This window comes from Salvelinus fontinalis, chromosome 8 (assembly GCF_029448725.1).
Source record: "Salvelinus fontinalis isolate EN_2023a chromosome 8, ASM2944872v1, whole genome shotgun sequence".
NCBI classification, from domain to species: Eukaryota; Metazoa; Chordata; class Actinopteri; order Salmoniformes; family Salmonidae; genus Salvelinus; species Salvelinus fontinalis.
In genome coordinates this window covers 15056946-15084467 of record NC_074672.1, presented here as the reverse complement: position 1 = coordinate 15084467, position 27522 = coordinate 15056946, and the positions used below count along the sequence as shown (strand labels likewise).

General features: G+C 43.3%; 1 protein-coding gene and 1 long non-coding RNA gene across 2 annotated transcripts; one reads left to right on the top strand and one right to left on the bottom strand.

Annotated features, from left to right (window-relative positions):
- The first annotated feature begins 17 nt into the window (after positions 1-17).
- Positions 18-8392, top strand: LOC129860673 (dnaJ homolog subfamily C member 16-like). The gene is made up of 15 exons (XM_055931304.1): positions 18-189; positions 506-694; positions 825-891; positions 1016-1340; positions 1557-1741; positions 1832-1936; positions 2302-2460; positions 2768-2898; positions 3024-3207; positions 3477-3659; positions 3872-3948; positions 4046-4126; positions 4203-4292; positions 4465-4635; positions 4843-8392. Exons 2-15 carry the CDS (start codon positions 516-518, stop codon positions 5297-5299), a joined length of 2394 nt encoding a protein of 797 aa, XP_055787279.1. The 5' UTR covers positions 18-189; positions 506-515; the 3' UTR covers positions 5300-8392.
- Positions 8393-17149: 8757 nt separating this feature from the next.
- Positions 17150-20915, bottom strand: LOC129860672 (uncharacterized). The gene is made up of 2 exons (XR_008760399.1): positions 20335-20915; positions 17150-17987 (listed from the first exon to the last, which is right to left on the bottom strand). It is a non-coding gene; the product is annotated as an uncharacterized LOC129860672 (long non-coding RNA).
- Between the last annotated feature and the right edge of the window lie 6607 nt (positions 20916-27522).

Below are 27522 nucleotides of genomic sequence, written 5' to 3'. Positions count from 1 at the left end.
ATCTGATCCCTCCTTCACACTGGATGCAGTCCCGGTAGGTTATCATTTACGGAGGAGAGATAACGTTAGAGAGCTCAGATGATGCTTCAAATCACACATTTTCCATGCTTTTCATTCGCAGAACAGCAGTGACAGATACATTTTAGATGAATGTGACAGAAGAACAGTTGATCCAACCAGATTCTTGAGGTGCGTGTATGTTTTTTTCAACAAGCTAGCCTGGATAGCTAGCGAGCTCTCTATTATAAATTGATTGCATAGCAATGTGGTGATTCAAGTCAATGGCAATGTAATGCATGTGTTCTGTTTTAAATCTTCACATGTGGCAATTATAATGCCATTGCCTGCTAAATGCTGTGTTTAGATGGTTATTTTTGTCTGTGTATATTTTCCCTTTGGCATTCAAATCTTCCTTTTACCGATACAGACTCATTTGCTTAACCTTAGCTAGACATCCCATCAGGCAGATATGTTCTATCTGACTGTCTTTGTTGGTGCTTTCCAGACAAAAACACATGGCAAGAAGAACAAGGATGTTTTTGACATTTCCTGGTATAGTGGTTGTCTGTCTGCATCTTCTGGGTGGCTCAATGGAGACAGCCAATGAAGTAGACCCATACAAGATTCTTGGAGTGACCAAAAGTGCAAGTCAAGCTGAAATCAAGAAAGTGTACAAGCGCCTAGTTAGGGAATGGTAAGAACATCTTTAACTGACCCCTTCTCTTCTGGGTGTCAGGACTCCGTGGATATATTTAGCATTAAGATGATTGACCCTGTTTACAAAAATACATGGCCAGTGATGCATGGTCCTTTATTTCTGTAAGGCATCCGGACAAAAACAAAAACGAAGGCGCTGAAGATATGTTCATCAAGATTACCAAATCTTATGAGGTAAGAGAGTATCCAATATTTGCCAACATTAAAACCTCAGCAGTTTACTGTAAATGCATTATTCAGAAGGGAAGGCTCCACCCTCTGTTAACCATATGCATCTGCTTTCTACCCAAACTCTAAGATATTATCCAATGAGGAGAAGAGAACCAACTATGACCGATATGGCCAGACTGATGACACCCAGCCGTATGGTCATGGTCACTATGGTCACCGCCACGACCACTTCTACTTCGACGAGTCCTTCTTCCACTTCCCATTCAACAATAAGGGCAACCGGGAGTTTGCCGACAGCAAGTACGCTCTGCACTTCAACCAGTATGTGAATGACGTGGTGCCTGACAGCTATAAGAGACCGTACCTGATCAAAATCACTTCCGACTGGTGTTTCAGCTGTATCCACATTGAACCGGTCTGGAAAGAGGTTGTGTTGGAGCTGGAAGCCTTGGGTAGGAAAATTATGAAATGCATTACACAAATGAAAATGACTCAGCGCCTTCACCTTCCACATGACAGTGTGTTACATTTACATTACATGCTAGTCTTCTAGCAGACACTCTTATCCCAAGCGACATACAATCAGTGCATTCAACTAAAGTAGGTAAAATAACCATACGGAGTCTGGGGTTTGGCTGATTGTGTTCAACTGGTGTGTTATGTCTCAGGTGTGGGGATTGGTGTGGTGGACGTTGGTTATGAGAGACGTCTGGCCAATCACCTCGGTGCTCACCGCACCCCATCCATACTGGGGGTCATCAACGGGAAAGTGACCTTCTTCCACTACGCTGTGGTGAAGGAGCACCTGAGGCAGTTTGTGGAGGACCTGCTCCCTCAGAGACTGGTTGAGAAGGTAAAATTACATGTTTTTGGCAGATTTGTTTTCTGACTCACCATTGTTGGCATCTCAGCAATTATGTTTACAAAAAATAAACTGTTTCAGGTTACAGACAGAAACGACTTTCAATTCCTGAACAGCTGGCATGAGCAGAACAAGCCGCACGTTCTTCTGTTTGACCAAGTGCCTGTAGTTCCACTCTTGTACAAGGTAAGCCATTGTCTAGATCAGGCCTGGGCAATTCCAGTCCTCAGGGTCCTGATTGGTGTCACACTTCTCCCCCATCCTTAGCAAACATCTGATTTAAACTAATTGTCTTTTTAACTGAAGATCATGATTAGTTGATTATTGGAGTCAGGTGTGTTAGCTGGGGCTGGGGCAAAAGGGTGACACCAATCAGGCCCCTGAGGACGGGAGTTGCCCTGGTCTAGATTAGTCAGTCTGGCATCAGTTTTAACCACCACTGAGAGCGCTGTTCTGACTAACTATTATTTACTTCCTTCCGGAGCATAGACCATTGACAACAGCTTTCTAATACTTGCTTACAGTTGAGTTTTTGCTCTTATATTTTTTAGCTGACTGCTTTCGCCTATAAGGATTATGTTCAGTTTGGATACGTGGACCAGGGCCTGTCAGAGACTGCGAACCTACTGAAGCAGTTCAACATCAACACCTACGCCCCCACCATGCTGGTCTTTAAGGAGAGTACAGACAAGCCTGCAGACATTATACAGGTAGATACTAGATGCTTTACTAGACTCGACTACTGTGGATCCTCTTACTTTTCCACCAGACAGTTTGATTGAATAATTAAATAGCATTTGAATACCTGAGAAGTATCTTAGGTATTACTGACATATTATCTGTATTACTGACATATTATCTGTATTACTGACATATTATCTGTATTACTGACATATTATCTGTATTACTGACATATCATTGATTATATTTAGAGATGCTGTGTTTGTTGTTAATTAAGCTGATTAGAGACATGGCATTTCATGTCATTGATACCTATGTGTCGTTGTTCTCCTCTAGGCTAAAGGGATGAAAAAACAAATCGTCGATGAATTTATAACAAACAACAAGTTTCTCCTCGTCCCTCGACTGGTGAACCAGAAACTGTTTGATGAACTTTGCCCTGTGAAGCAGTTCCACCGACGCAGGAAGTAAGCTTATGCTTTTTATTTCCTTTTTGGCTGAAGTCTATGTCTATTTTTAAACATATCGTTTATGAACAGCCAGTTTACATGATTTCACTTTTGCATCATATTCCCAAACATCTGTCTTTTAGGTACTGTGTTCTACTGATCACTGGTGATGAGGAGTCCTATACCATAGGAAACCAGGCCTTCCTCACATTTGCCTCTACCAACACTCTGGAGGTGGTGAGGTTTGCCTACGTCTACCAAAGACTGCAACAATCACTGTGTGATATTCTGCTGAAGACTAAGGACAGCACACCTCCACCACCACAGGTAAGTGTATGCTAACATAGCTGTAGTGGAGACTGTAGAGTGCCATATTAAATATGAACTTTGTTAATGTGATCTCCTTTGATGCATCTTAAGAGTCATATGGACTGCAATTCAGTTTTTGAGAGCTTATGGTAGAAGTGTCTGTATAATGAGCTACAGCCACTCATCCTCTCTTTCTGTTATAATGTATCACAAGGTAAAATCACCTTTCCCCAATACTATAAGCTCATGTGGATGTGTGTGTCTGCCTGGGTGTGCTTGCTCGGCAGGTGTTCATCTTGGAGCGTCGTAACCCAGCAGGGAAGGTCCTGTACAAGGAGGTGGCGGGTGGTTGGAATGGTACTGATGAGGATAAACAACGTCTGTTAGATGAGCTGGAGAGGCTGCAGAAAGACCCCACCATCCTCAACTACGACGCCATGCTGCCGGAGCTCAACAATGAGTTTGCCTCTGTAAATTGAGTTCCACAGTATTATCCTCATTAGAAAGGCTGGCCTACTTAAGTCTCGGCAGAGCAAGGGTAATGATGTAGTAATTAGTACTGTGTCCAGAGATAAGGTATTTGATCAAATGTTCTTTTATGGCATTCCAAATCTGCAATGGTTTTTAATATAATGGATAATACAGTATAATTATAGGCAGTAAATGTATATATATTTTCCAGATGTTTCTTATTCGATGGATCTATACAGCATATGATTACATTTCTGAAATCCTTGATGATATTCTTCATAATAATTGGTAAGTTATCTTTTATTCAAAATTGTAGGTATGTATTTGGGAGCGGACAACATAAGGAGAAAAGGACATAATCAATGTCTGTAATATGTTTCTGCAGGCGTGAGATGATGCCCCTCCTGTCGTTGATATTCTCGGCCTTATTCATCTTGTTTGGCACTGTGGTGGTTCAGGCCTTCAGGTAAAATAGAGGAACAGTGTGATTCTGCTATTCTACTACTTGTTTAGGCTTACCGTTCTGCTTTGTGAGATTTCAGTGACTCTAGTGAAGATGGCAAATCCAAACCAAAGGCAAAAGAAGGAACTAAGGCAGAAAATGGGTCACCGGGTAGCAGCAGCACCTCAAGGCAAGACAGCATTTTTTAATTTTAAGCTATATTGAAAATATTCAAGCTGTGACTAAAATATGATGTTTTGGTTGAACTATCTGACATATTTTAGGGATTATATTTCTCCTTTCGCTTTCAATAAATGAAAAGGAGTGATTCAGTGGTTCTGCTTTTTATTTAAATTTTATAGTCGCCCACCGAAGAAGAACTTTGTGGAGGTGACGGAGCTGACAGACATCACATACACCAGTAACCTGGTGAAGCTGAGACCAGGCCATATGAACGTGGTACTGGTGCTCACTGATGCCACCAAGAACGTCTTACTCAGCAAGTTCGCCAAAGAAGTCTACTCTTTCACCGGGTGAGGGCAGGATATGATCCCACATGGTCTGGTGCTTGAGGTGAAATAGACATACATTGAATGATGTATTTTATATGCTTATAACATGAATATGTATAGGCGAGTGGTATGGTGAACACAACTGCCGTTTTTATATTCACATTATAAATGTTTATACATGTTTAAAAGGTTACCAACATATCATGTCTTCTCCTCTTGCCACTACAGGAGCCTGACTCTGCACTTTTCCTTCCTGAACGTGGACAAGCACAGTGCATGGATGGAAACACTGTTGGAGTTTGCCCAGGACGCCATGCAGATAGACACTGAAGAGGATGACTGTGCCCGCCACAAGATAGACTACACAGGCTATGTACTGGCACTCAACGGCCATAAGAAGTACCTCTGCCTCTTCAAGCCTGTCTACACCGGGGAGGAAGGTGGGTCCTCTGAGGAGGAAGGGCCCGGGGGCGCTACTGGGGGAGGGAAGAGGTCTAGGTCCGGGTCCAGGGACGACCACCCACCACGCAGGTCTACGCCCAGGTCCCGCTCCACCGCCACACTGCAGATCCACCACAAACTGGACCGCCTGGGGCTGTGGATGGAGAGGCTTATGGAGGGAACTCTGCCCCGGTACTACATTCCTGGCTGGCCGGGCCTGGACAAGATCACAGGCCCCAAATAGAAATCGTGTCAATTACTGTACGTTGTGAAAAAATATCCCCAAAAAGATATGCTTGGAAGTCTGAGATGCATTGCATGCACACATCCCAAGTCAGGATACAGGCCTAAATGGACACATACCTAAGCTATCTGTGTTTAAAAGCCAAGACGACACCGAGGTATCCTCATGGCTGTGTTCAGGGGGAGGAGGCTACTGTATGTTTTGAGTGATTGCACTAGGACATGGTTTGAAAAAATTACTTTCAATAGTGAGGTTGGCTTGGCTCATTGCGACAACTGTATTACATTTATCTGCCATCATGTTCTGCTGGAGTTCTGCTGCCTTTTTTGCACTTGAAATATTTATTTGTTACGGAAGTACTTCTTAAAGTAGGTTCAGTTAAAGAGGGAGGGTACAGAATATAGTGGATCTCAAAGCAACAACCATTGAACAATTCCTAGATTGCTTTCCCTTTCGGATCCCTTCCTCTGCATGCTGTAATTAGAACTAAGTAGCTAACTAATATCTACTGCTGTTACAACCTCTAGATGAGCTAACTGAATCACTGTGGTCATAAGTAGACTCATGCCTTTTTATAACCGTCATCCATTATTATTCAAATATCTAATATATCAGATTGTGCTTTAATATTAGCTTCACTGTCCCAATGGTGATTGGTCAGTACTGTGAATAGAGATGCATGTCTCTACTAGATCTATTTTCTTCACCATTTTGACCTTACTCTAAAAAATATGTTTTATTCTTGTGCAATATATACTGTAACTACAATGCCTTCCATTTATCCTTGGCTGCTAATATTTCATGTTCATTCTTATTCATGTAGAAATAGGCTATTTAAAAAAGTCTATAACGTTATACTTTAGGCTTTTGTTACATGACCAAGCTTTTTGCATTAGTCTATTTCCCTTTATTTTTTACGTGAAAGAAAAGAGAAACCCGCACACTGCTCTTGCTAGTATCACTGTTCTTTATTAGGCTTTACGTATCGTCCTCTTGGCCTTGGTCAGAGCTTTTTTAGTTTTACAACAGAACTTGGCCAGTGGCTTCATGTAGCAATGATCTAGTATACAGTGGCTTGTGAAAATATTCACCCCCCTTGGCATTTTTCCTATTTTCTTGCCTTACAACCTGGAATTAAAATATATTTTTTGGGGGGGCTTTATCATTTGATTTACATGCCTACCACTTTGAAGATGCAAAATATTTTTTTATTGTGAAACAAACAAGAAATAAGAAAGAAAAAAAAAAACTTGCATGCATAACTATTCGCCCCCCCAAAGTCAATACTTTGTAGAGGCACCTTTTGCAGCAATTACAGCTGCAAGTCTTTTGGGGTATGTCTCTATAAGCTTGGCACATCTAGCCACTGGGATTTTTGCCCATTTTTCAAGGCAAAACTGCTCCAGCTCCTTCAAGTTGGATTGGTTCCGCTGGTGTACAGCAATCTTTATTAAGTCACACAACAAATTCTCAATTGGATTGAGCTCTGGGCTTTGACTAGGCCATTCCAAGGCATTTAAATGTTTCCCCTTAAACCACTCGGGTGTTGCTTTAGCAGTATACTTAGGGTCATTGTCCTGCTGGAAGGTGAACCTCCGTCCCAGTCTCACATTTCTGGAAGAATGAAACAGGTTTCCCTCAAGAATTTCCGTGTATTTAGCGCCATCCATCATTCCTTCAATTCTGACCAGTTTCCCAGTCCCTGCCGATGGAAAAACATCCCCACAGCATGATGCTGCCACCACCATGCTTCACTGTGGGGATGGTGTTCTCAAGGTGATGAGAGGTGTTGGGTTTGCGCCAGACATAGCGTTTTCCTTGATGGCCAAAAAGCTACATTTTTGTCTCATCTTACCAGAGTACCTTCTTCCATATGTTTGGGGAGTCTCCCACATGCCTTTTGGCGAACACTAAATGTGTTTGATTATTTTTTTCTTTAAGCAATGCTTTTTTCTGGCTACTCTTCCGTAAAGCCCAGCTCTGTGGAGTGTATGGCTTAAAGTGGTCCTATGGACAGATACTCCAATCTCCGTTGTGGAGCTTTGCAGCTCCTTCAGGGTTATCTTTGGTCTCTTTGTTGCCTCTCTGATTAATGCCCTCCTTGTCTGGTCCGTGAGTTTGGTGGGCGGGCCTCTTTTGGCAGGTTTGTTGTGGTGCCATATTCTTTCCATTTTTTAATAATGGATTTAATGGTGCTCCGTGGGATGTTCAAAGTTTCTGATATTATTTTATAACCCAACCCTGATCTGTACTTCTCCACAACTTTGTCCCTGACCTGTTTGGAGAGCTCATTGGTCTTCATGGTGCCACTTGCTTGGTGGTGTTGCAGACTCTGGGGCCTTTCAGAACAGGTGACAGATCATGTGACAGATCATGTGCCACTTAGATTGCACACAGGTGGACTTTATTTAACTAATTATGTGACTTCTGAAGGTAATTGGTTGCACCAGATCTTATTTAGGGGCTTCATCGCAAAGGGGGTGAATACATATACACACACCACTTTTCCGTTTATTTATTTTAAAAAATATATATTTTTGAAACAAGCCTTTTTTTCTTTTTTTTTACTTCACCAATTTGGACTATTTTGTGTATGTCCATTACATGAAATCCAATTTAAAATAAATTTTAATTACAGGTAGTAATGCAACAAAATAGGAAAAACGCCAAGGGGGATGAATACTTTTGCAAGGCACTGTGTGTTGGAGAATGGACAACATTTCATGCGACATTATCTGATCTATTTTGAAATAAAAAACTAAACTTGATTGTGCTTAACCCAAATTAATTTACAAACAAACTAATATTGTTGTCATGACAATAGTTTAGTTGGATTTGGAAATGCTGTACATGTTCTACCACATCATCTGTACATATATTAACATACTGTAATAAATCAAATATTTGTTTTTACATGGATTTATTATAATGTTGTCATATCAATACTGTTGTTTGTTAAATTTTAAACATGTTTTTGTTACAGAATTACTATAGTACAATGTTGACTAAATAAATTAATCATGTTTCACATGTCTCAAAGGTTCTGCTACAGTGCATATCCTCTTGCTGTGTGTAATAAATGCTTTACGTTCATATGTTGCCAAGACAAATTATATTAATTTCTATTCCTCAGCTTTATCAGTATCCTTGTTTGGCATGATATGGTCACACCGAGTGAATATTTTACCTTTGATTGTATTGTTGTTTGTACCTCAGGCAGCTGAAGAAATTCAGCTTGGCCCCCCCAAGCCACGGACTAACTCTGCTTCTGTCCAACAGATGGAAACAGTACAGGTGCGTCAGAGATAGAAGCCTGAGTGTTGTTGCCCATTAGTTTACTCCAATTAGGGGAGATGTGGTAGGGTAAGGGGAAAATAATAATGGAAAATATATTTAAAAAATAATATATTTAAAATAATATTTATACAAATATATGGGGGATTACATATTATGCAGACAATTACATTGATAGAAGCCACAATCTATTTGCAATATTAAAGCTGATTCACCTCGTTATAAAGTGAACCACTGGACACTTTCTGTTTCACACTATTTAAATACTGTATTCCCGTGACAGCTCATTCTAATATTTATACTACTGTACATTGTTACACCCTGATCTGTTTCACCTGTCTTTGTGATTGTCTCTACCCCCCTCAAGCTTTCGCCCATCTTCTCCATTATTCCCAGTGTATTTTTACCTGTGTTCTCTGTATGTTGCCAGTTCGTTTTTTTTCTTGAAAGCTACCAGCGTTTGTTTGCCTGACCCTGTACTAGAAATAAACTTGTTTCTTCGACAATGTCTGCATCTGGGTTATACCTGAAACCTGATAGTACGAACTGGCCATGACTGACCCAGCAGACTTGGACCAACTCCGCAACGCCCTCTCCTCCCAAGGAACCACCATTGGAAGGCACAAGGAGTTGCTTCGTGGACTTACGGAAGGGTTCCAGACCTTGGCCAAACGCCATGACTGAGCGGTTAACACATTGCTGGAGCAATTCCGTGGGTTGTCTGTTAGGCAGCCTACCACAATGGTGATCTCCCAGCCTACCCCAGTGTCCCGAGAACCCCGCTTACCTATTCCGGAGTGCTATGCTGGAGATTCCGGAACCTGCTGGGCTTTTCTCTCCAAGTGCTCCCTCATTTACGAGCTGCAGCCTTCTTCTTTCCCCTCGGACGGTTCGATGATAGCGTACATCATAACGCTGATGTCCGGGAGGGCACTCGCCTGGACCACTGCGGTGGGAGCAACAATCCGCCGTCTGCCTCAGTCTGGAGGAGTTCGTGGAGGAGGTTTGGAAGGTGTTTGATTCTCCGTTGTCCGGTAGAGAGGCTTCTCTTCCTGGAGAAGGACAAAACCCTTCGCTCGTGCATCGACTACCGGGGTCTCCACGACATCACGGTGAAGAACCGCTATCCGCTACCTCTCAACTCCTCGGCCTTCGAGCCGCTTCAGGGGGCCACTGTGTTCTCCAAGCCGGACCTACGGAACATCTACCACCTGGTGCGGATACGGGAAGGGGACGAGTGGAAAACTGCCTTCAACACAGCCAGTGTTCACTACGAGTATCTGGTCATGCCATTTGGCCTTACCAATGCTGTGTTCCAGGCTCTGGTTAATGATGTTGTCCTCGACATGTTGAACCGGTTCGTCTTCGTCTACCTCGATGACATCCTCGTCTTCTCCCGCTCCATCCAAGAACACGTGCTCCATGTCCGACAGGTTCGCCAACACCTCCTGAAAAACCAGCTTTTTGTAAAATCAGAGAAGTGCGAATTCCATCGCTCCACCATCCCCTTTCTGGGTTACATCATCGCTGCAGGGAGTGTACAGATGGATCACGGGAAAGTGAGAGCGTGGTGGATTTTCCCCAGCCTACATCCAGAGTACAGCTGCAACGTTTCCTGGGATTCGCCAACTTTTATCGACGCTTTATCTGGGGCTACAGCACCCTGTCTTCCCCCCTGTCTGCACTCACCTCTCCCAAGGCTCCGTTCACGTGCTCCCCAGCTGCTGACCGGGCATTTCGGGATCTCAAACACCGCTTCACCACAGCGCCCATCTTGGTTCATCCTGACCCGTCCCGCCAGTTCGTGGTAGAGGCCGATGCTTCGGATGCTGGAGTGGGGGCTGCTCTCTCCCAGCGGTCTGCCCTGGACCTCAAGTTACATCCCTGTGCCTTCTTCTCCCACCGCCTCAATGCCATGGAGAGGAACTACAATGTGGGGAATCGTGAGTTCACGTGGTGAAGATGGCATTGGAGGAGTGAAGGCACTGGCTGGAGGGGGTGGAACATCCTTTCATTGTGTGGACGACCACAAGAACCTGGAACATCTCTGCTCTGCCAAGCACCTCAATTCCAGGCAAGCTAGGTCAGCCCTACTGTTCACCCGGTTCTACTTCTCCCTTCCATACCGCCCAATTACAAGAATGTCAAGCCGGATGCGCTGTGACGCCGCTATAGTCCCACGGCTACTACCCTGGAACCTGAGAGCATCCTTCCCACCTCGTGCCTAGCGACGGCACACAGCTGGGGGATAGGGAAGCAGGTTCGTGAGGCGCACCGTTCCCAGCCGAACCCCGGATGTTTGTTCCTGACGCGGTCCGCTCCTTGGTCGCGGTCCGCTCCTTGGTCCTGGTCCGCTCCTCCAGGCTTGCCTGCCACCCGGGCTCTCGTCGGACACTGGATTTTGTGCGACAATGCTTTTGGTGGCCTACCATGGTTCCTGACGTCTCCGCATTCGTCACCGCTTGCAAGGTCTGAGCACAGAACAAGACTCCTCGGCAAGCTCCGGCTGGTCTCTTCCAACCTCTGCCTGTCCCTCACCATCCCTGGTCTCACATCTCCCTGGACTTTGTCACGAGTCTCCCCCCGTCTGATGGCAACATCGCTATCCTGACTGTAGTGGATCGGTTTTCCATAGCCGCCCACTTCATTCCTCTCCCCAAGCTACCCTCTGCCAAAGAGACGGCCCAGCTCATGGTGGACCAATTCCGGATCCATGGACTGCCAGTAGACATGGTCTCAGACCGGGGTCCTCAGTTCTCGTCCCGGTTCTGGAAGGTGTTCTGCACCCTCATTGGGTCATCGGCCAGCCTGTCCTCCGGGTTCCATCCCCAGTCCAACGGCCAGTCGGAGTGAGCCAACCAGGACCTAGAAACTACTCTGCGCTGGTCTCCGCGAACCCCACCACCTTGAGCCAGCAGCTTGTGTGGGTCAAATACGCCAGCAACATCCTTCCCTGTTCTTCCACGGGCCTATCACCCTTTGAGTGTTCCCTGGGGTATCAGACCCGCTCTTCCCTGAACAAGAAGAAGAGGTCGGCATACCTTCGGCCCAGATTTTTGTCCGCCGCTGTCATCGTACCTGGAGGAGAGCCCGAACGGCCCTCCTCAAGACCACCTCCAGGTATCGACGACAAGCGGATTGTCACCGGACCCCGGCTCCCCTGTATCGTTTCGGGCAGAAGGTATGACTGTCCACCCGGGATTTGTCTGTCCGGGTGGAATCCCGCAAACTCTCCCCCCGGTTTATCGTCCCTTTTCCCATCTCCAAGGTCATTAGCCCCTTTGCTGTTTGTCTTCTGTTGCCCCGTACCCTCTGTATACATCCCACCTTCCATGTGTCAAGGTGGGATGTATACAGAGGGTACGGGGCAACAGAAGACAAACAGCAAAGGGGCTAATGACCTTGGAGATGGGAAAAGGGATTAATAACTTCATCATCATCAGCGCCACATCAAACTGGAAGTCTTCCGACTAGCTTGGAAAGACAGTACCGTGCAGTACCGAAGAGCCCTCACTGCTGCTCGATCATCCTACTTTTCCAACTTAATCGAGGAAAATAAGAACAATCCCAAATTTCTTTTTGATACTGTTGCAAAGCTAACTAAAAAGCAGCATTCCCCAAGGGAGGATGGCTTTCACTTCAGCAGTAATAAATTCATGAACTTCTTTGAGGAAAAGATCATGACCATTAGAAAGCAAATTACGGACTCCTCTTTGAATCTGCGTATTCCTCCAGGGCTTAGCTGTCCTGGATCTGCACAGCTCTGCGAGGGCCTGGGATCGGGAGAGACACTTAAGTGTTTTAGTACTATATCTCTTGACACAATGATGAAAATAATCATGGCCTCTAAACCTTCAAGCTGCATACTGGATCCTATTCCTACTAAACTGCTGAAGGAGCTGCTTCCTGTGCTTGGCCCTCCTATGTTGAACATAATAAACAGCTCTCTATCCACCGGATGTGTACCAAACTCACTAAAAGTGGCAGTGATAAAGCCTCTCTTGAAAAAGCCAAACCTTGACCCGGAAAATATAAAAAACTATCGGCCTATATCGAATCTTCCATTCCTCTCAAAAATTTTAGAAAAAGCTGTTGCGCAGCAACTCACTGCCTTTCTGAAGACAAACAATGTATACGAAATGCTTCAGTCTGGTTTTAGACCCCATCATAGCACTGAGACTGCACTTGTGAAGGTGGTAAATGACCTTTTAATGGCGTCAGACCGAGGCTCTGCATCTGTCCTCGTGCTACTAGACCTTAGTGCTGCCTTTGACACCATCGATCACCACATTCTTTTGGAGAGACTGGAAACCCAAATTGGTCTACACGGACAAGTTCTGGCCTGATTTAGATCTTACCTGTCGGAAAGATATCAGTTTGTCTCTGTGAATGGTCTGTCCTCTGACAAATCAACTGTACATTTCGGTGTTCCTCAAGGTTCCGTTTTAGGACCACTATTGTTTTCACTATATATTTTACCTCTTGGGGATGTTATTCGAAAACATAATGTTAACTTTCACTGCTATGCGGATGACACACAGCTGTACATTTCAATGAAACATGGTGAAGCCCCAAAATTGCCCTCGCTAGAAGCCTGTGTTTCAGACATAAGGAAGTGGATGGCTGAAAACTTTCTACTTTTAAACTCGGACAAAACAGAGATGCTTGTTCTAGGTCCCAAGAAACAAAGAGATCTTCTGTTAAATCTGACAATTCATCTTGATGGTTGTAAAGTTGTCTCAAATAAAACTGTGAAGAACCTCGGCGTTACTCTTGACCCTGATCTCTCTTTTGACGAACATATCAAAACTGTTTCAAGAACAGCTTTTTTCCATCTACGTAACATTGCAAAAATCAGAAATTTTCTGTCCAAAAATGATGCAGAAAAATTAATCCATGCATTTGTTACTTCTAGGTTAGACTACTGCAATGCTCTACTTTCCGGCTACCCGGATAAAGCACTAAATAAACTTCAGTTAGTGCTAAATACGGCTGCTAGAATCCTGACTAGAACCAAGAAATTTGATCATATTACTCCAGTGCTAGCTTCCCTACACTGGCTTCCTGTTAAGGCAAGGGCTGATTTCAAGGTTTTACTGTTAACCTATAAAGCGTTACATGGGCTTGCTCCTACCTATCTTTCCGAGTTGGTCCTGCCGTACATACCAATACGTACGCTACGGTCACAAGACGCAGGCCTCCTAATTGTCCCTAGAATTTCTAAGCAAACAGCAGGAGGCAGGGCTTTCTCCTATAGATCTCCATTTTTATGGAACAGTCTGCCTACCCATGTGAGAGACGCAGACTCGGTCTCAACCTTTAAGTCTTTACTGAAGACTTATCTCTTCAGTAGGTCATATGATTGAGTGTAGTCTGGCCCAGGAGTGTGAAGGTGAACGGAAAGGCTCTGGAGCAACGAACCGCCCTTGCTGTCTCTGCCAGGCCGGTTCCCCTCTCTCCACTGGGATTCTCTGCATCTAACCCTGTTACAGGGGCTGAGTCACTGGCTTGCTGGTGCTCTTTCATGCCGTCCCTAGGAGGGGTGCGTCACTTGAGTGGGTTGAGTTACTGACGTGATCTTCCTGTCTGGGTTGGCGCCCCCCCTTGGTTTGTGCTGTGGTGGAGACCTTTGTGGGCTATACTCGGCCTTGTCTCAGGATTGTAAGTTGGTGGTTGAGGATTTCCCTCTAGTGGTGCGGGGGCTGTGCTTTTGCAAAGTGGGTGGGGTTATATCCTTCCTGTTTGGCCCTGTCCGGGGGTTTCTTCGGATGGGGCCACAGTGTCACCTGACCGCTCCTGTCTCAGCCTCCAGTATTTATGCTGCAGTAGTTTATGTGTCGGGGGGCTAGGGTCAGTTGGTTATACCTGGAGTACTTCTCCTGTCTTATCCAGTGTCCTGTGTGAATTTAAGTATGCTCTCTCTAATTCTCTCGTTCTCTCTTTCTCTCTGAGAACCTGAGCCCTAGGACCATACGTCAGGACTACTGGGCATGCTGACACCTTGCTGTCCCCAGTCCGCCTGGCCTTGCTGCTATTCCAGTTTCAACTGTTCTGCCTGCGGTTATGGAACCCCTACCTGTCCCAGACCTGCTGTTTTCAACTCTTAATGATCGGCTTTGAAAAGCCAACTGAGATTTATTCCTGATTATTATTTGACCATGCTTGTCATTTATGAACATTTTGAAAATCTTGGCTCTCTCTAATTTTCTCCTTCTCTCTTTCTTTCTCTCGGAGGACCTGGGCCCTGGGACCATGCGTCGGGACTGCCGCCCGTGGTGACTCCTTGCTGTCCCCAGTCTGCCTGGCCTTGCTGCTATTCCAGTTTCAGCTGTTCTGCCTGCGGTTATGGAACCGCCACCTGTCCCAGACCTGTTGTTTTTCAACTCTTAATGATCAGCTATGAAAAGCCAACTGAAAATTATTCATGATTATTATTTGACCATGCTTGTCACTTATGAACATTTTTGAACATCTTGGCATAGTTCTGTTATAATCTCCACCCGGCACAGCCAGAAGAGGACTGGCCACCCCTCATAGCCTGGTTCCTCTCTAGGTTTCTTCCTAGGTTTTGGCCTTTCTAGGGAGTTTTTCCTAGCCACCGTGCTTCTACACCTGCATTACTAGCTGTTTGGGGTTTTAGGCTGGGTTTCTGTACAGCACTTTGAGATATTAGCTGATGTACGAAGGGCTATATAAAATAAAATTGATTGATTGATTGATCATGCTTTAAGCAATATTCAATGTGTGCTTTTTATTTTATGTTTACCCATCTATGTCACATTGTATAAATGATTGGAGACAGGCGCAGGGATATGTAATAGGGTTTTTTAATACTCCACCCAAAAATACAACATGCCATGAAAGACACGGGGACGAAGCCCAAAACAAACACGTATGCAAAAACACAGGGATGTAACCCAAACAAAAGAGTGAACTTAAACCTCTAATAAATACATGGGATGAGACCCGTAATAACAATACACGGGACGTGACCCGTAATAACAAATACACAATACACTCAGCACAAAAGCCGAATCCACAAAGCACAGCTACTCACAAGACCAACGGACATGGGAACAATAACTGACAAAACAATGGTGAACAGAGGGCACATATATACAATTACTAATCAGGGGGAATGAGAATCAGGTGTGCATAATGGACCATAACAAAGGGGTTGAATACTTATTGACTCAAGACATCTCAGCTATGAATTTTTTATTAATTTGTAAAAATGACTAAAAACAGAATTCCACTATGACATTATGGGGCATTGTGTGGAGGGCAATGATTTAAAAAAATCTCAATTGAATCAATTTTAAAGTCAGGCAAATGTGGAAGAGGTCAAGGGGTGTGAATACTTTCTGAAGGACCTGTATTTTTAACTATTGTTAATGTTTGTGTCGCCCTAGGTGAGAAAGACCACTGCACACAAAAGTGTGTACCTGTCCTCGGCTCCACTCGTAGGCTTCAGGTGAGTAGCGTGTTCCACACAGCTCTATCTGGACAACCCTCTTGCAGTCCAGCAGGCCCTTCTCCTCACAACGTCTGAAAGGGGTCCCGGGCCAATCTTGGGCATCCACATGGATGAGACCCACAGGGCCGTGTCTGACAAACACAGGACACAAATGTACTGTTTCACAGAAATAGATTCAGCCTAGTCCTGCATTAAAATATTGTGCTCATCAGAGATTCTCCATTGAAAGCATTTTTTAGTCCAGGACTAGGCTTAATCTTTGTCCGGGAAACCGGCCCTGAAAGTATTCTAGTTGTTCTGGCATATGAAAAATGCAAGCTTACTAGTACAATACTTATTTCTCAGCAACTGCTTGGAGAATACGGTATGCTATGGTGTGATCACCACCTGTTTAAAATAAGTAGCCTATACAGTTAAACGTTACAACAAATGGATCTTGAGTGCTTTGTGTCAAAACAATATAACAGTAACCTTTGTCCTGCAACTGTCAGGAAGGTTCATTCGACATTAGCCTAAATGTGTGACGAGGAGAAGGACGAAGCAGGTGTTGTTTTGAGGCACATCTGAAAGGTAAACTGAACACTGCTGAACTGCAGTTAGTAGGCCTTTGCTATAATGTCCAAAATCACTTTCCTCACATCTCAGATTGCATAGTGCAGAAGGGGGGGCTCCTCCTCACCAATAGTAAGGTGTAATAAGCCCGTGGCCAGGATTGTACGGTAGGCCTCATACACGTTGACGTCCCCAATATCAGCCACCATCAGAGACTCATAGGGGACTGCCCAGGTGCCACTTTTGTAGGCCCTCAACATGGCAGACCCTGCTCTGATCTGACGATGGCTAAATCTGTAACGGACCATGCATTGTCCTACTTTTATATAACATTGATTGTAACAAGTACAATTTGTTAGACACAAGTGAGAAAGTCACAGATGCATAAATATCACCCCCCCCCCCAAAAAAAAAATGCTAACATCCCCTGTTATTGTAATTGTGAGAGGTTAGCATGTCTTGGGGGTATGATATGTGTGTAACTCTCACTCATCATTATTCACGATTCATTCAGAATTATCCGTAACCATGGTAGCATCCACATTTAATGTGAAAGTGTTTAGAAACATATTCTATTCTTATTTACAATAAAAGTGACTCCAAAATGGCACAATATATTATTTACCATTAATTTCTATTGGGTACAAAATAATCTGAAACCAGCGAAACAAACAGCAAATGCATCCAACAAGTTGTAGAGTCACAAGCTTGATGTAGTCATTGCGCGCTATGAATATGGGATCAAATACTGAACTTTTTACTTCTTTAATACACAAGTGAATTTGTCCCAATCCCCTAAAATAGGGGGACTATGTACAAAAAGTGCTGTAATTTCAAAACGATATGCATGAAAATACCCTAAAATTAAAGCTGACAGTCTTTAACCTTACAGTTATTGTATCATTTCAAAACCAATGTGCTGGAGTACAGAGCCAAAACAACCAAAAATGTGTCACTGTCCCAATACTTTTGGAGCGCACTGTATTTGTTTCCTGAAAGCTCTACACACATGGGTGGAAATGGGGAGAGAAACTATTTTGACATTATTATTATTTTCCTTTTTAAGGTGAATTCAATGATTTTATATTGGTGGGTTCCCACAACTTCACAGAGTGACTTTTCTATTCCATTTCCACCACAATCGGAGGTCTTCCAGGTCCACGTTCGACATGAAGCACCTCTGTACTGTAGCTCTGCCTCTTCCAAGCTCCCACTGGGCCTGCAGCCTCTCAGGAGCACCATGGCAGACTGGCACAGCAGCCAATCAGCTAACGTCTTCATACCAGCGCTGTCCTGATTGGCCAGGGCCCGCCTTCCCCAGAGGCTGAGATGCAGCATGTTGGCAGCCACTCTGGCACTGGGGCACTGCAGAGAAACAACAATATGAGCATAATATGAGTCTTGGATTCAGGGTATATCTCTGATACCTCTGATAATGTAACGGCTTTGCATACTAAGCACCAAACCCTTATTTACTGAACGGAATACTGAATTCTTCTTTAATACACCCTTCAATGAAGTAAAGGTTTGAAAATCCTAGTTAGACTCCTGCCTTATTGGGGTTCTTTCGCATGAGCAGCCTGACCACTATTTTTTTTTTTTAATCTTAATTTATCTAGGCAAGTCAGTTAAGAACAAATTCTTATTTACAATGACAGCCTACCAGGGAACAGTGGGTTAACTGACTTGTTTAGGGGCAGAACAACAGATTTTTACCTTGTCAGCTCAGGGATTTGATCTAGCAACCTTTCGGTTACTGACCCAATGCTCTAACCACTAGGCTAGCTGCCGCCCCGAGCTGCATGTCAGCACACACACACTGGCAGGTAGGGCAGGGAGCTGCTTCTCCTGGAAACTCCTGCTAGCCAGGCCCCCTGCTCCATAGAACAGGTTGGCCTGGCCAAATATCTCATAGGAAATGAAACTGACAGCCCTGGCATCTGCCTTCCTGTAATTGATTACCACTCCCTGGCTTGGAACTGCAGTGGCCACCTTTGGAGAGAGCAAAGATGAAAAGATGTTCAGCAACTCCTGGTAGAACAATTGAAGTTTGCTTCAAAAATGGATAGATAAAAAGGGTTTATAGAAGGTATGGCTGAACCCATTTAGTCGACTGGTCGATTGTTTGGTCGATAGGCTGTTGGTCGACTGAAATGTTTTTAGTCGAGCAGTCGCAAATATACAGTATGTTTTTGTTTTTTGATGGCACACGGACACCTGTCTGATTCACGCCTGTCTCAGTGGACTAATCCATTGCGGAGGCCACGGGGATGGCACACCAGTATCCCCAGTAATATATTTACCGTTCTAATCTACAATGTCTGTTTGGGTACTAGAGTTTCTGTTAATGGATTCAATATATTATTATTACAGTATTTTACCATTCTCATTGTCAGAGTGGACACTGTGTTTGCGGATTTTACAACCTAGGCTACGCTTGTGAGGAATGCCTTTTGGTTTATTTAATTCCATTTACGAGTTTGTTTGTAGCGCTCCTGTCAATGTTGAGTAAGGAAGTGCACCTGATTGTGCATAGAATTAGGCCTAGGCTAACTGGCCTTCACGCAAATGTAGGCCTATAAATGTGCCCATTTGGGGATTTGATTGAGAAATATGAAGTCATTTTGTCTTCACCTCAAACAGCAGGGTAACAAAGTCTGGTTTTACATACATTGAGAATGACAACAGTTCCTCAACGTTTCTCTTTCGATAACACCTCGCGTGAAAGGGGAGGGGGTATGTCATGCTCTGATCCGGTGGAAACGTCATAAAATAGGCCTACCTGATTACTTCTTATCATTTGCACAAATAGTTTATAGCTGTGTCTGCCTGGAGCTCACTGACACAGGAAACTCGGAGGGCCAAGAATATTTTATACAATGTTGCAAGTTTGCTAGTGCCAGCTTCAGGCCCCAAGTTGATAGTTGATACAATGTTTCACGGTCCTTGCAGACATGCCATGCGTAGCCATTGTGATTTATACGATATTAATATTATAAAATGTTTGTATTTTACCCCCTTTTCTCTCCACAATTTCGATCTTGTCTCATCGGTGCAACTCTCTAATGCGCTCGGGAGGCAAAGGTTGAGTTATGCGTCCTCCGAAACATGACCTGCCAAACCACGCCTCTTAACACAGAAGCCACCTGCACAAATGTGTCGGAGGAAACACCGTACAACGGGCAACCAAAGTCAGCTTTTAGGCGCCCAGCCTGCCACAAGGAGTCGCTAGAACGCGATGGAACAAGGACATCCCGGCCGGCCAAACCCTCCCCTAACCCAGACGACGATGGGCCAATTGTGTGCCGCCTCACCGGTCTCTTGGTCACGCCCGGCTGTTACACAGCCTGGGATCGAACCCAGTTCTGTAGTGACGCCTTAAGCACTACGATGCAGTGCCTTAGACCGCTGCACCACTAGGGAGGTCCCTCTGGCTCCCTTTTGAGTCAATTTGTCTTAATTATTTCATCACAGTGTGCTTAAAGCATAAGACAAGCTCAATAGCCTACATATAGTTGATTTTAATAAAACACATAGGGTGTGTCTATATAAGGAAAAATGCACCTTTTAAAATTTCAACCAATCGATTGGTCAAAAGAACAAATGTATCTCGGTCGACCAAGATTTTTTTTTGTCGGGCACATCCCAAATAGAAGGGCTTGTTGTTTTGAATGTGCAGGTTGTGTTATTGTATTTCTCTGAGGATGATTACCTTAGGTGCCATCAGGCAGGAGTTGCCATATTTATTCACCCATATAGAGTTGAAGGGCAGCTGTAGACTGGAGTCTTTCTGATCCAAGCAGCAGCCAAAGTCAGTGATAACCAGCTGGGGGTAGCCATCTGCACAATAAAGATATTAAATAACAATATGATTACTCAATGTTGGTTGAAATGAAGAAGAGGTCCAGCAGCTGCAGCAACATCAGAGGGCCCTCTCTCCTGCTGGGCACGTTCACCTCCAGGTACTGACGCAGGGTGTACGGGTAACTATGGAAACAGGGGGAGGAGAGGTTAGAACAGTATACTCTGGGGTGGGTGAATATAGAGTTGGACCAATCTGGACATAATACATAATGGGCCGGTTTCCCGGACACAGATTAAGCCTAATCCTGGACTAAAAAATCAAATGCTTTTTAGTCCAAAAGATGGCTTCATCTGGGGCTGGGAAACAGACCCCAACACATTGAGATAACAGACAGATAAATGGAGGAGAATGATCCTTAATTCTTCATGACCAGGAGCAGAGTACGGTTAGAATTAGAATAGAATTGTCCAAAACCCGTTCGAGCTAAGATGAATCCACCCAAATATGCTATTGTGTACACTGTACACTGTTATTCATCACTCTCCCATAATTGTAGTCAGTACTCACCGTTTCCAGCAGAGGGCAGCAGACACACACCTACTTGGCCCGGATGAGTGTGGCTCCACTTCACTCCATGAGTGTGGCTCAACTTGGATACCACAACAATGGTATCCAAGAGTTAATCTGACGCCGGAAAAGTAGATAAAGGGCCTCATTTCCAAAATCCTGAAGTATCCCTTTAAAAATACTTCTTTAAAACCTCTACAGGATCGGTGTGCCCCCCAAGGGACGGTTGAGCTAACATAGGATAATGTGATTAGCATGAGGTTGTAAGTAATTTTAAAAAATCCCAGGACATAGATATATTTGATATGGGCAGAAAGCTTAAATTCTTGTTAATCTAACTGCATTGTCCAATTCACTGTTACAGTGAAATAATACCATGCTATTGTTTGAGGAGAGTGCACAATTATGAACTTGAAAATGTATTAATAAACCAATTAGGCACATTTGGGCAGTCTTGATACAACATGTACAAACATCATTGGATCAGTCTAAAACTTTGCACATGCACTGCTGCCATCTAGTGGTCAACAACTAAATTGTGCCTGGGCTGGATAATACATTATGGCCTTTCTCTTGCATTTCAAAGATGATGGTACAAAAAAAAAATATGCATGTTTTTTCTTTGTATTATCTTTTACCAGACCTAATGTGTTATATTATCCTACATTAATTTACACCTACATTAATTTGCACCATTGAGAGCATCCTGACCGGTTGCATTACCGCCTGCAATGGCAACTGATCGGAAGGCGCAGAGGCCAAGCTTCCTGACATCTTGGACCTATATACTAGGCGGTGTCAGAGGAAGTCCCAAACATTTGTCAAAGACTCCAGTCACCCAATTCATAGACTGTTCTCTCTGCTACCGCACTTCAAGCGGTACCAGAGTGCAAAGTCTAGGACCAAAAGGCTCCTTAACACCTTTTACCCCAAGCCATAAGACTGCTGAACAATTAAACTAATCAAATGGCCACCCGAAGTATTTACATTTTTACACTGCTGCTACTTGCTGTTTATTATCTATGCATAGTCACAAATTACCTTGATTAACCTGTACCCCGCACATTGACTCGGTACCGCTATCCCCTGTATATAGCCTGGTTATTGTTATGTAGATTTCTTGTGTTACCTATTGATTGATTAGATTTTTTAACTTTAGTTTATTTAGTAAATATTTTATTAACTCTATTTCTTGAACTGCATTGTTGGTTAAGGGCTTGTAAGTAATATTTCACGGTAAGGTCTACACCTGTTGTATTTTGCGCATGTGACAAATACAATTTGATTTGATTTCACTGTACTGTTTTACACCTGCTGTATGTTGTGCATGTGACAACAAAATGTTGAAACTAACAATGTTAGTCTGATCATGTAAGTTGTTGTGTTGTACACTGTTCAATGGAAATGGACTACAGGGACTTCAAAGGTCATAAGAAACTTTTCTAAAAGACCTGACACCCTTGTTGATGATGATAAGATGGCACATACAAAGGTTATTCAGGGCTGGACACAGCTCTTTTTGCATTAGATTTGTTTGCAGACTACAGCCTGCACACAAACAGGCACACTCACGCATACAGAAGTATTTACCTTTCAGAGTACTCTATTTGCTATTTGTACTCTGCTCAAAACAATGGAGTTGATCAGGCTGTTGATTGTGGCCTGTGGAACATTGTCCCACTCCTCTTCAATGGCTGTGCGAAGTTGCTGGAAGTTGGAAACTGGAAAGCGCTGTCATACACGTTGACCCAGAGCATCCCAAACATGCTCAATGGGTGACATGCCTGGTGAGTATCCAGGCCATGGAAGAACTGGGACATTTTTATGTGGTCTGCATGTGGTCTGCGGTTGTGAAGCCGGTTGGACATACTGCCAAATTCTCTTAAACAACGTTGGAGGTGGCTTATGGTAGAGAAATTAACATTACATTCTCTGGCAACAGCTCTGGTGGACATTCCTGCAGTCAGCATGCCAATTGCACGCTCCCTCAAAACTTGAGACAGCCGTACATTTTAGAATGGCATGTTATTGTCCCCAGCACAAGGTGCACCTGTGTAATGATCATGCTGTTTAATCAGCTTCTTGATATGCCATACCTGTCAAGCAGATGGTTATCTTGGCAAATGAGAAATGCTCACTCACAGAGATGTAAACAAATTTGTGCACAACATTTGAGAGAAATACACTTTTTGTTTGTATAGAACACTTCTGGAATCTTTTATTTCAGCTCATGAAACATTGGAGCAACACTTTACATGTTATATTTTTGTTCAGTTTATATTGGCACCCTTGACAGATGGAATGGCTCATAGGAGCAGGAGCCTACAGTATATCCTATTTCTGAAGCATGAGGCAGCTTGATGTACAAGTATACCACCTGGACAGGACGCTAGTCTATCGCAGGGCAAAGATAACTGCCCACAAATGCTTATTGTAGCCATCAATGTGCTTGCTGCACTTTTCTACTGGAAGCTTGGCCCTCTGTTGAGCTGCAAACTGCTCCAATTCTGCAAAGTTTAAGGGGTGACTTCAATCAACTGCTGCTTTCAATGTGATTCCGACCTGCACTCAACGCTAGCTACTACAGAACATACAGTATCGCCATTTCTTCTTGAACCCTTCCTGGGTGGTTTTAATGTGTTTGGGGTCATTGTCCTGCTGAAAGACGCATACTCTTCAACGGAGACCCAGTTGTTGGACACTAGGTGGAACATTGGAGTCCAAAACACCTTGATTTCATGATGCCTTGCACACGTTTAAGGCCCCAGGTACCAGAGGCAGCAACCCCACAGCATCATTGAACCTCCCACATGTTTGATCCAAGGGTGTTCTTTTCTTTGAATGTTTCATTTGGAACCAAATAAAACATTCAAAGAATTGTAAATCTAAGTTTCAGAAACAAAAATAGTTAGTGCAATGTTGAAAATCCAATAAAATGGCATGGGAGATATGATTTCAATGTCAACTGATTTTTGAAGAAACGGGAAATTATTGAATTTATATATTTGTCCACTATAGTCACAGTGTCATTGTGATAACCGTTTACATTGTTGTCTGATCCCAACTCTGATTCTTTACTCCACACCTTGATAGGAAAATTCCCAACAGACAGAAACAGTTTTGTAGGTCAATTCTAAGCCAACTCTTTTGTTACTCACAAATACAGGACTGAGGAGTTGTACTATGAATATACTTGTTACAAACCAGGCCTGAGTTCCTGAATGAACAAGCCTATTGACACAAATTGACAAAACAACATCTGACAGCTCTCTATAGCGCTCATTACTGCTGTGACAGTAACACAGATGAACCTCTCCATCCCTATACAGTATGTTATTAAACCACTCGCTATCAGACACTCTTCTGCTTGATGGCTGTGACCAAGAACCAGTGGTGGAAAAAGTATTAAATTGTCATACTTGAGTAAAAGTAAATATATCTTAATAGAAAATGTCTCAAGTAAAAGTAAAAGTTGCCCAGTAAAGTACTACTTGAGTAAAAGTCTACAATTATCTTGTTTTAAATGTATTTAAGTATGGTGGTGGAAAAAGTACTCAATTTTCATATTTGAGTAAAAGTACAAATTAAAAGTAAATGCTATACATCAAATTTCTTATATTAAGCACACAAGATGGCATAATTATTTTTTATTTTTCGGACAGCCAGGGGCACACTCAGACATAATTTACAAACATGGCATTTGTGTTTAGTGAGTCCATCAGATCGGATTCAGTAGTGATGATGACAACGCATTATATTGATAGGTGCGTGAATTGGATCATAATTCTGTCTTGGCTGAGCATTCTAAATGTAACGAGTACTTTTTGGTGTCAGGGGAAATGTATGGGGTAAAAAGTACATATTTTCTTTAGGAATATAGTGGAGTAAAAGTAAAAGTTGTCAAAATATAAATAGTAAGGTAAAGTACATACCCCCAAAATTGACTTAGTACTTTAAAGTATTTTTACTTAAGTACTTTACACCACTACCAAGGACTGTGATTTACTAATGGCTGTTGAGGTGGTCCAAGGGCAGACAGTGGCTCATGACTCTGCTTTATATATGGGCCTTTGTAGCACCCTGTTCCAATTATGCTCTTACGGTAAATTGGGTTTATTGAGGTCATGCGCATCTTTTCCTGAAAGGAAAAGTAGAGCGTGTCACATTACTGTGTATATCACACTGTTTGCAGTTCAACAGCATACGTTTGCAATATTTTCCACATATTCAGAAATGAAATAATAGACATTTTGAAGAAAGCATTATGCAGTACATTATGCTCAAGGATGTTCTTTCCTGATTGCCACTGTGTTAGTGATATCACGTTATTATATAGATACGTTGTGTGAAATGATATACAGTCATGATTCTGTATATATTTTTCCAGAAGGATATGTTACAGTATAAAAGATATATAGAATACTGTATGCACATGTTAGGGTATAATCAACTTTCTAAGATTTCATATAATTTGTCCCAATGTAGATCAAGATAAACACAAAACCTTTCTGGATTAGAGTATATGGAAGAAGGAATTAACAGAGTATTTACGTTTGACCTTTTTAGATTCCGGTACTGGAATTTAGTGAGCGCGTGGTCCACTGATATCTATCTGCTACAAAAACTTAAATAACAGACACCTGAGCTGGACTGTAAGGTAAATTCATCTCGATATCAAATGTTGTTACAGGTCAGGGGTCAAAACAGTGAGGTCACCGTCATACGGACAGGTAGGATTTGGGTAAATTCCACTGAAATTCCAGTTAATGTTCTTTACTAAAAGGAAAATTGGAATTTCAGTTTTACTTCTTGAATTGACAGAATTAATATGGTATTGACCCCAATTATCCATGACCCTAGGGATATGAAGATGGGGTAATGCCCTTGCACCGTGGAAAAACAGCTTTGGTCAGCACCCAGAGGATGAGCAGCAGAGAGGTGGGAGGGAGGGAGGGGGTTGCTTGCTGTGTCAGACAGTGTCAGATGCAAATTAGCTGGCTGAGGGCCATTAGCTGGCTGAGGGCCATTAGCTGGCTGAGGTCAGGAGGTCCACCTAGGGGAAGGTGGCACTGGTGAGAGAGATAGTGAGAGGGAGACAAGGAGAGAGAAATACATAGAGAGAGGGTGCGTAAAATGGCACTGATGAGCCCTGTCAATGCTCTGTGCTCCATTTTTAATGATGCCCTAGCCAGGCCTGTTGGGAAGATGTACTGGGCCAAGCCTGAGGCAGTACACTGCTGCGGCTCAGTCAAACGGTAGTCAATCACTCCAGACAGTAGAGATCAATAAGAAAAGGCACAATAATGATGAAGAGCTGAGAAACCTCACTCTTCACTCTCTTTTTCATTAAGGCATGAAGTCGACCCATTTCTCATACACATTGGTGGTAAAGCCCATTTTACATACACATTGGTGGTACAGCCCATTTCTCATACACATTGGTAGTGCTTTGGCCGTAAAGCGCTCACCAGGAGCGATCTTATGGTAAGACAGTGTATTGCATTTAGGCCCCAATTCAATCAGTTGCAGGTTGAGACAAAACCCATAGCAGGTTGTTGCATTCATTCAGAATATTTACACCTACTTGAAGAACAGCGCAGATGCAAAGTTTGGTAACAGAATGACGGCACAGACAGCACACACCGTCATTTTGTTACCAAACTTTGCAGCTGTGCTGTTCTTCAAGTGAATGGATTTTTGTAAAATGTTCAGTGGAAATTGTTAAAATTAGTCTTTGTGCATAGAATTGTATGGTTTGTTTAACTTTGCAATCATTGGTTTTATGTTTGGCATGTATTTTAAAGTGAAAAATCTAAGTCTCAGCATCACTCTGTTTCTGTGGAAATTGCCCTTTTGTCCCTGGGAAACTAGAGAAAAACATCTCCCCATCCCAGCAGCAATCAGCAGCCTCACATTTCTTCCTTTCTAATCATTAGAAAGACTGAAAAGGTCACAGTACAGGTTACGCCAGGGGGTGTAGGCTTTACGCTGCTGCTGCTTCAGTTACAGTGCATTCGGAAAGTATTCAGACCCCTTGACTTTTTCCACATTTTGTTACATTACAGCCTTATTCGAAAATTTATGCAATTCAATGTGTTCCTCATCAATCTACACACAATTCCCCATAATCACAAAGTGAAAACAGGTTTTTAAAAATGTTTGCAAATGTATTACAAATAAAAAACAGAAATACCTTATAAGTATTCAGACCCTTTGCTATGAGACTCAAAATTGTGCTCCAATTTCCATTGATCATCCATGAGATGTTTCTCCAACTTGATTGGAGTCCACCTGTGGTAAATTCAATTGATTGGACATGATTTGGAAAGGCACACACCTGTCTCTATAAGGTCCCACAGTTGACAGGGCATGTCAGAGCAAAAACCAAACCGTTGAGGTTGAAGGAATTATCCGTAGAGCTCCGAGACAGGATTGTGTGAAGGCACAGATCTGGGGAAGGGTATTAAAACATTACGGCAGCATTGAAGGTCCCTAAGAACACAGTGGCATCCATCATTCCTAGAGCTG

Bases quoted from the DNA above. Each gene is read 5' to 3' on its own strand.
- LOC129860673 (XM_055931304.1), top strand. From the start codon at position 516: ATGGCAAGAAGAACAAGGATGTTTTTGACATTTCCTGGTATAGTGGTT. The intron at 3,949-4,045 runs GTAAGTTATCTT...ATGTTTCTGCAG, and splicing joins GATATTCTTCATAATAATTG to GCGTGAGATGATGCCCCTCC. The intron at 4,636-4,842 runs GTGAGGGCAGGA...TTGCCACTACAG, and splicing joins GAAGTCTACTCTTTCACCGG to GAGCCTGACTCTGCACTTTT.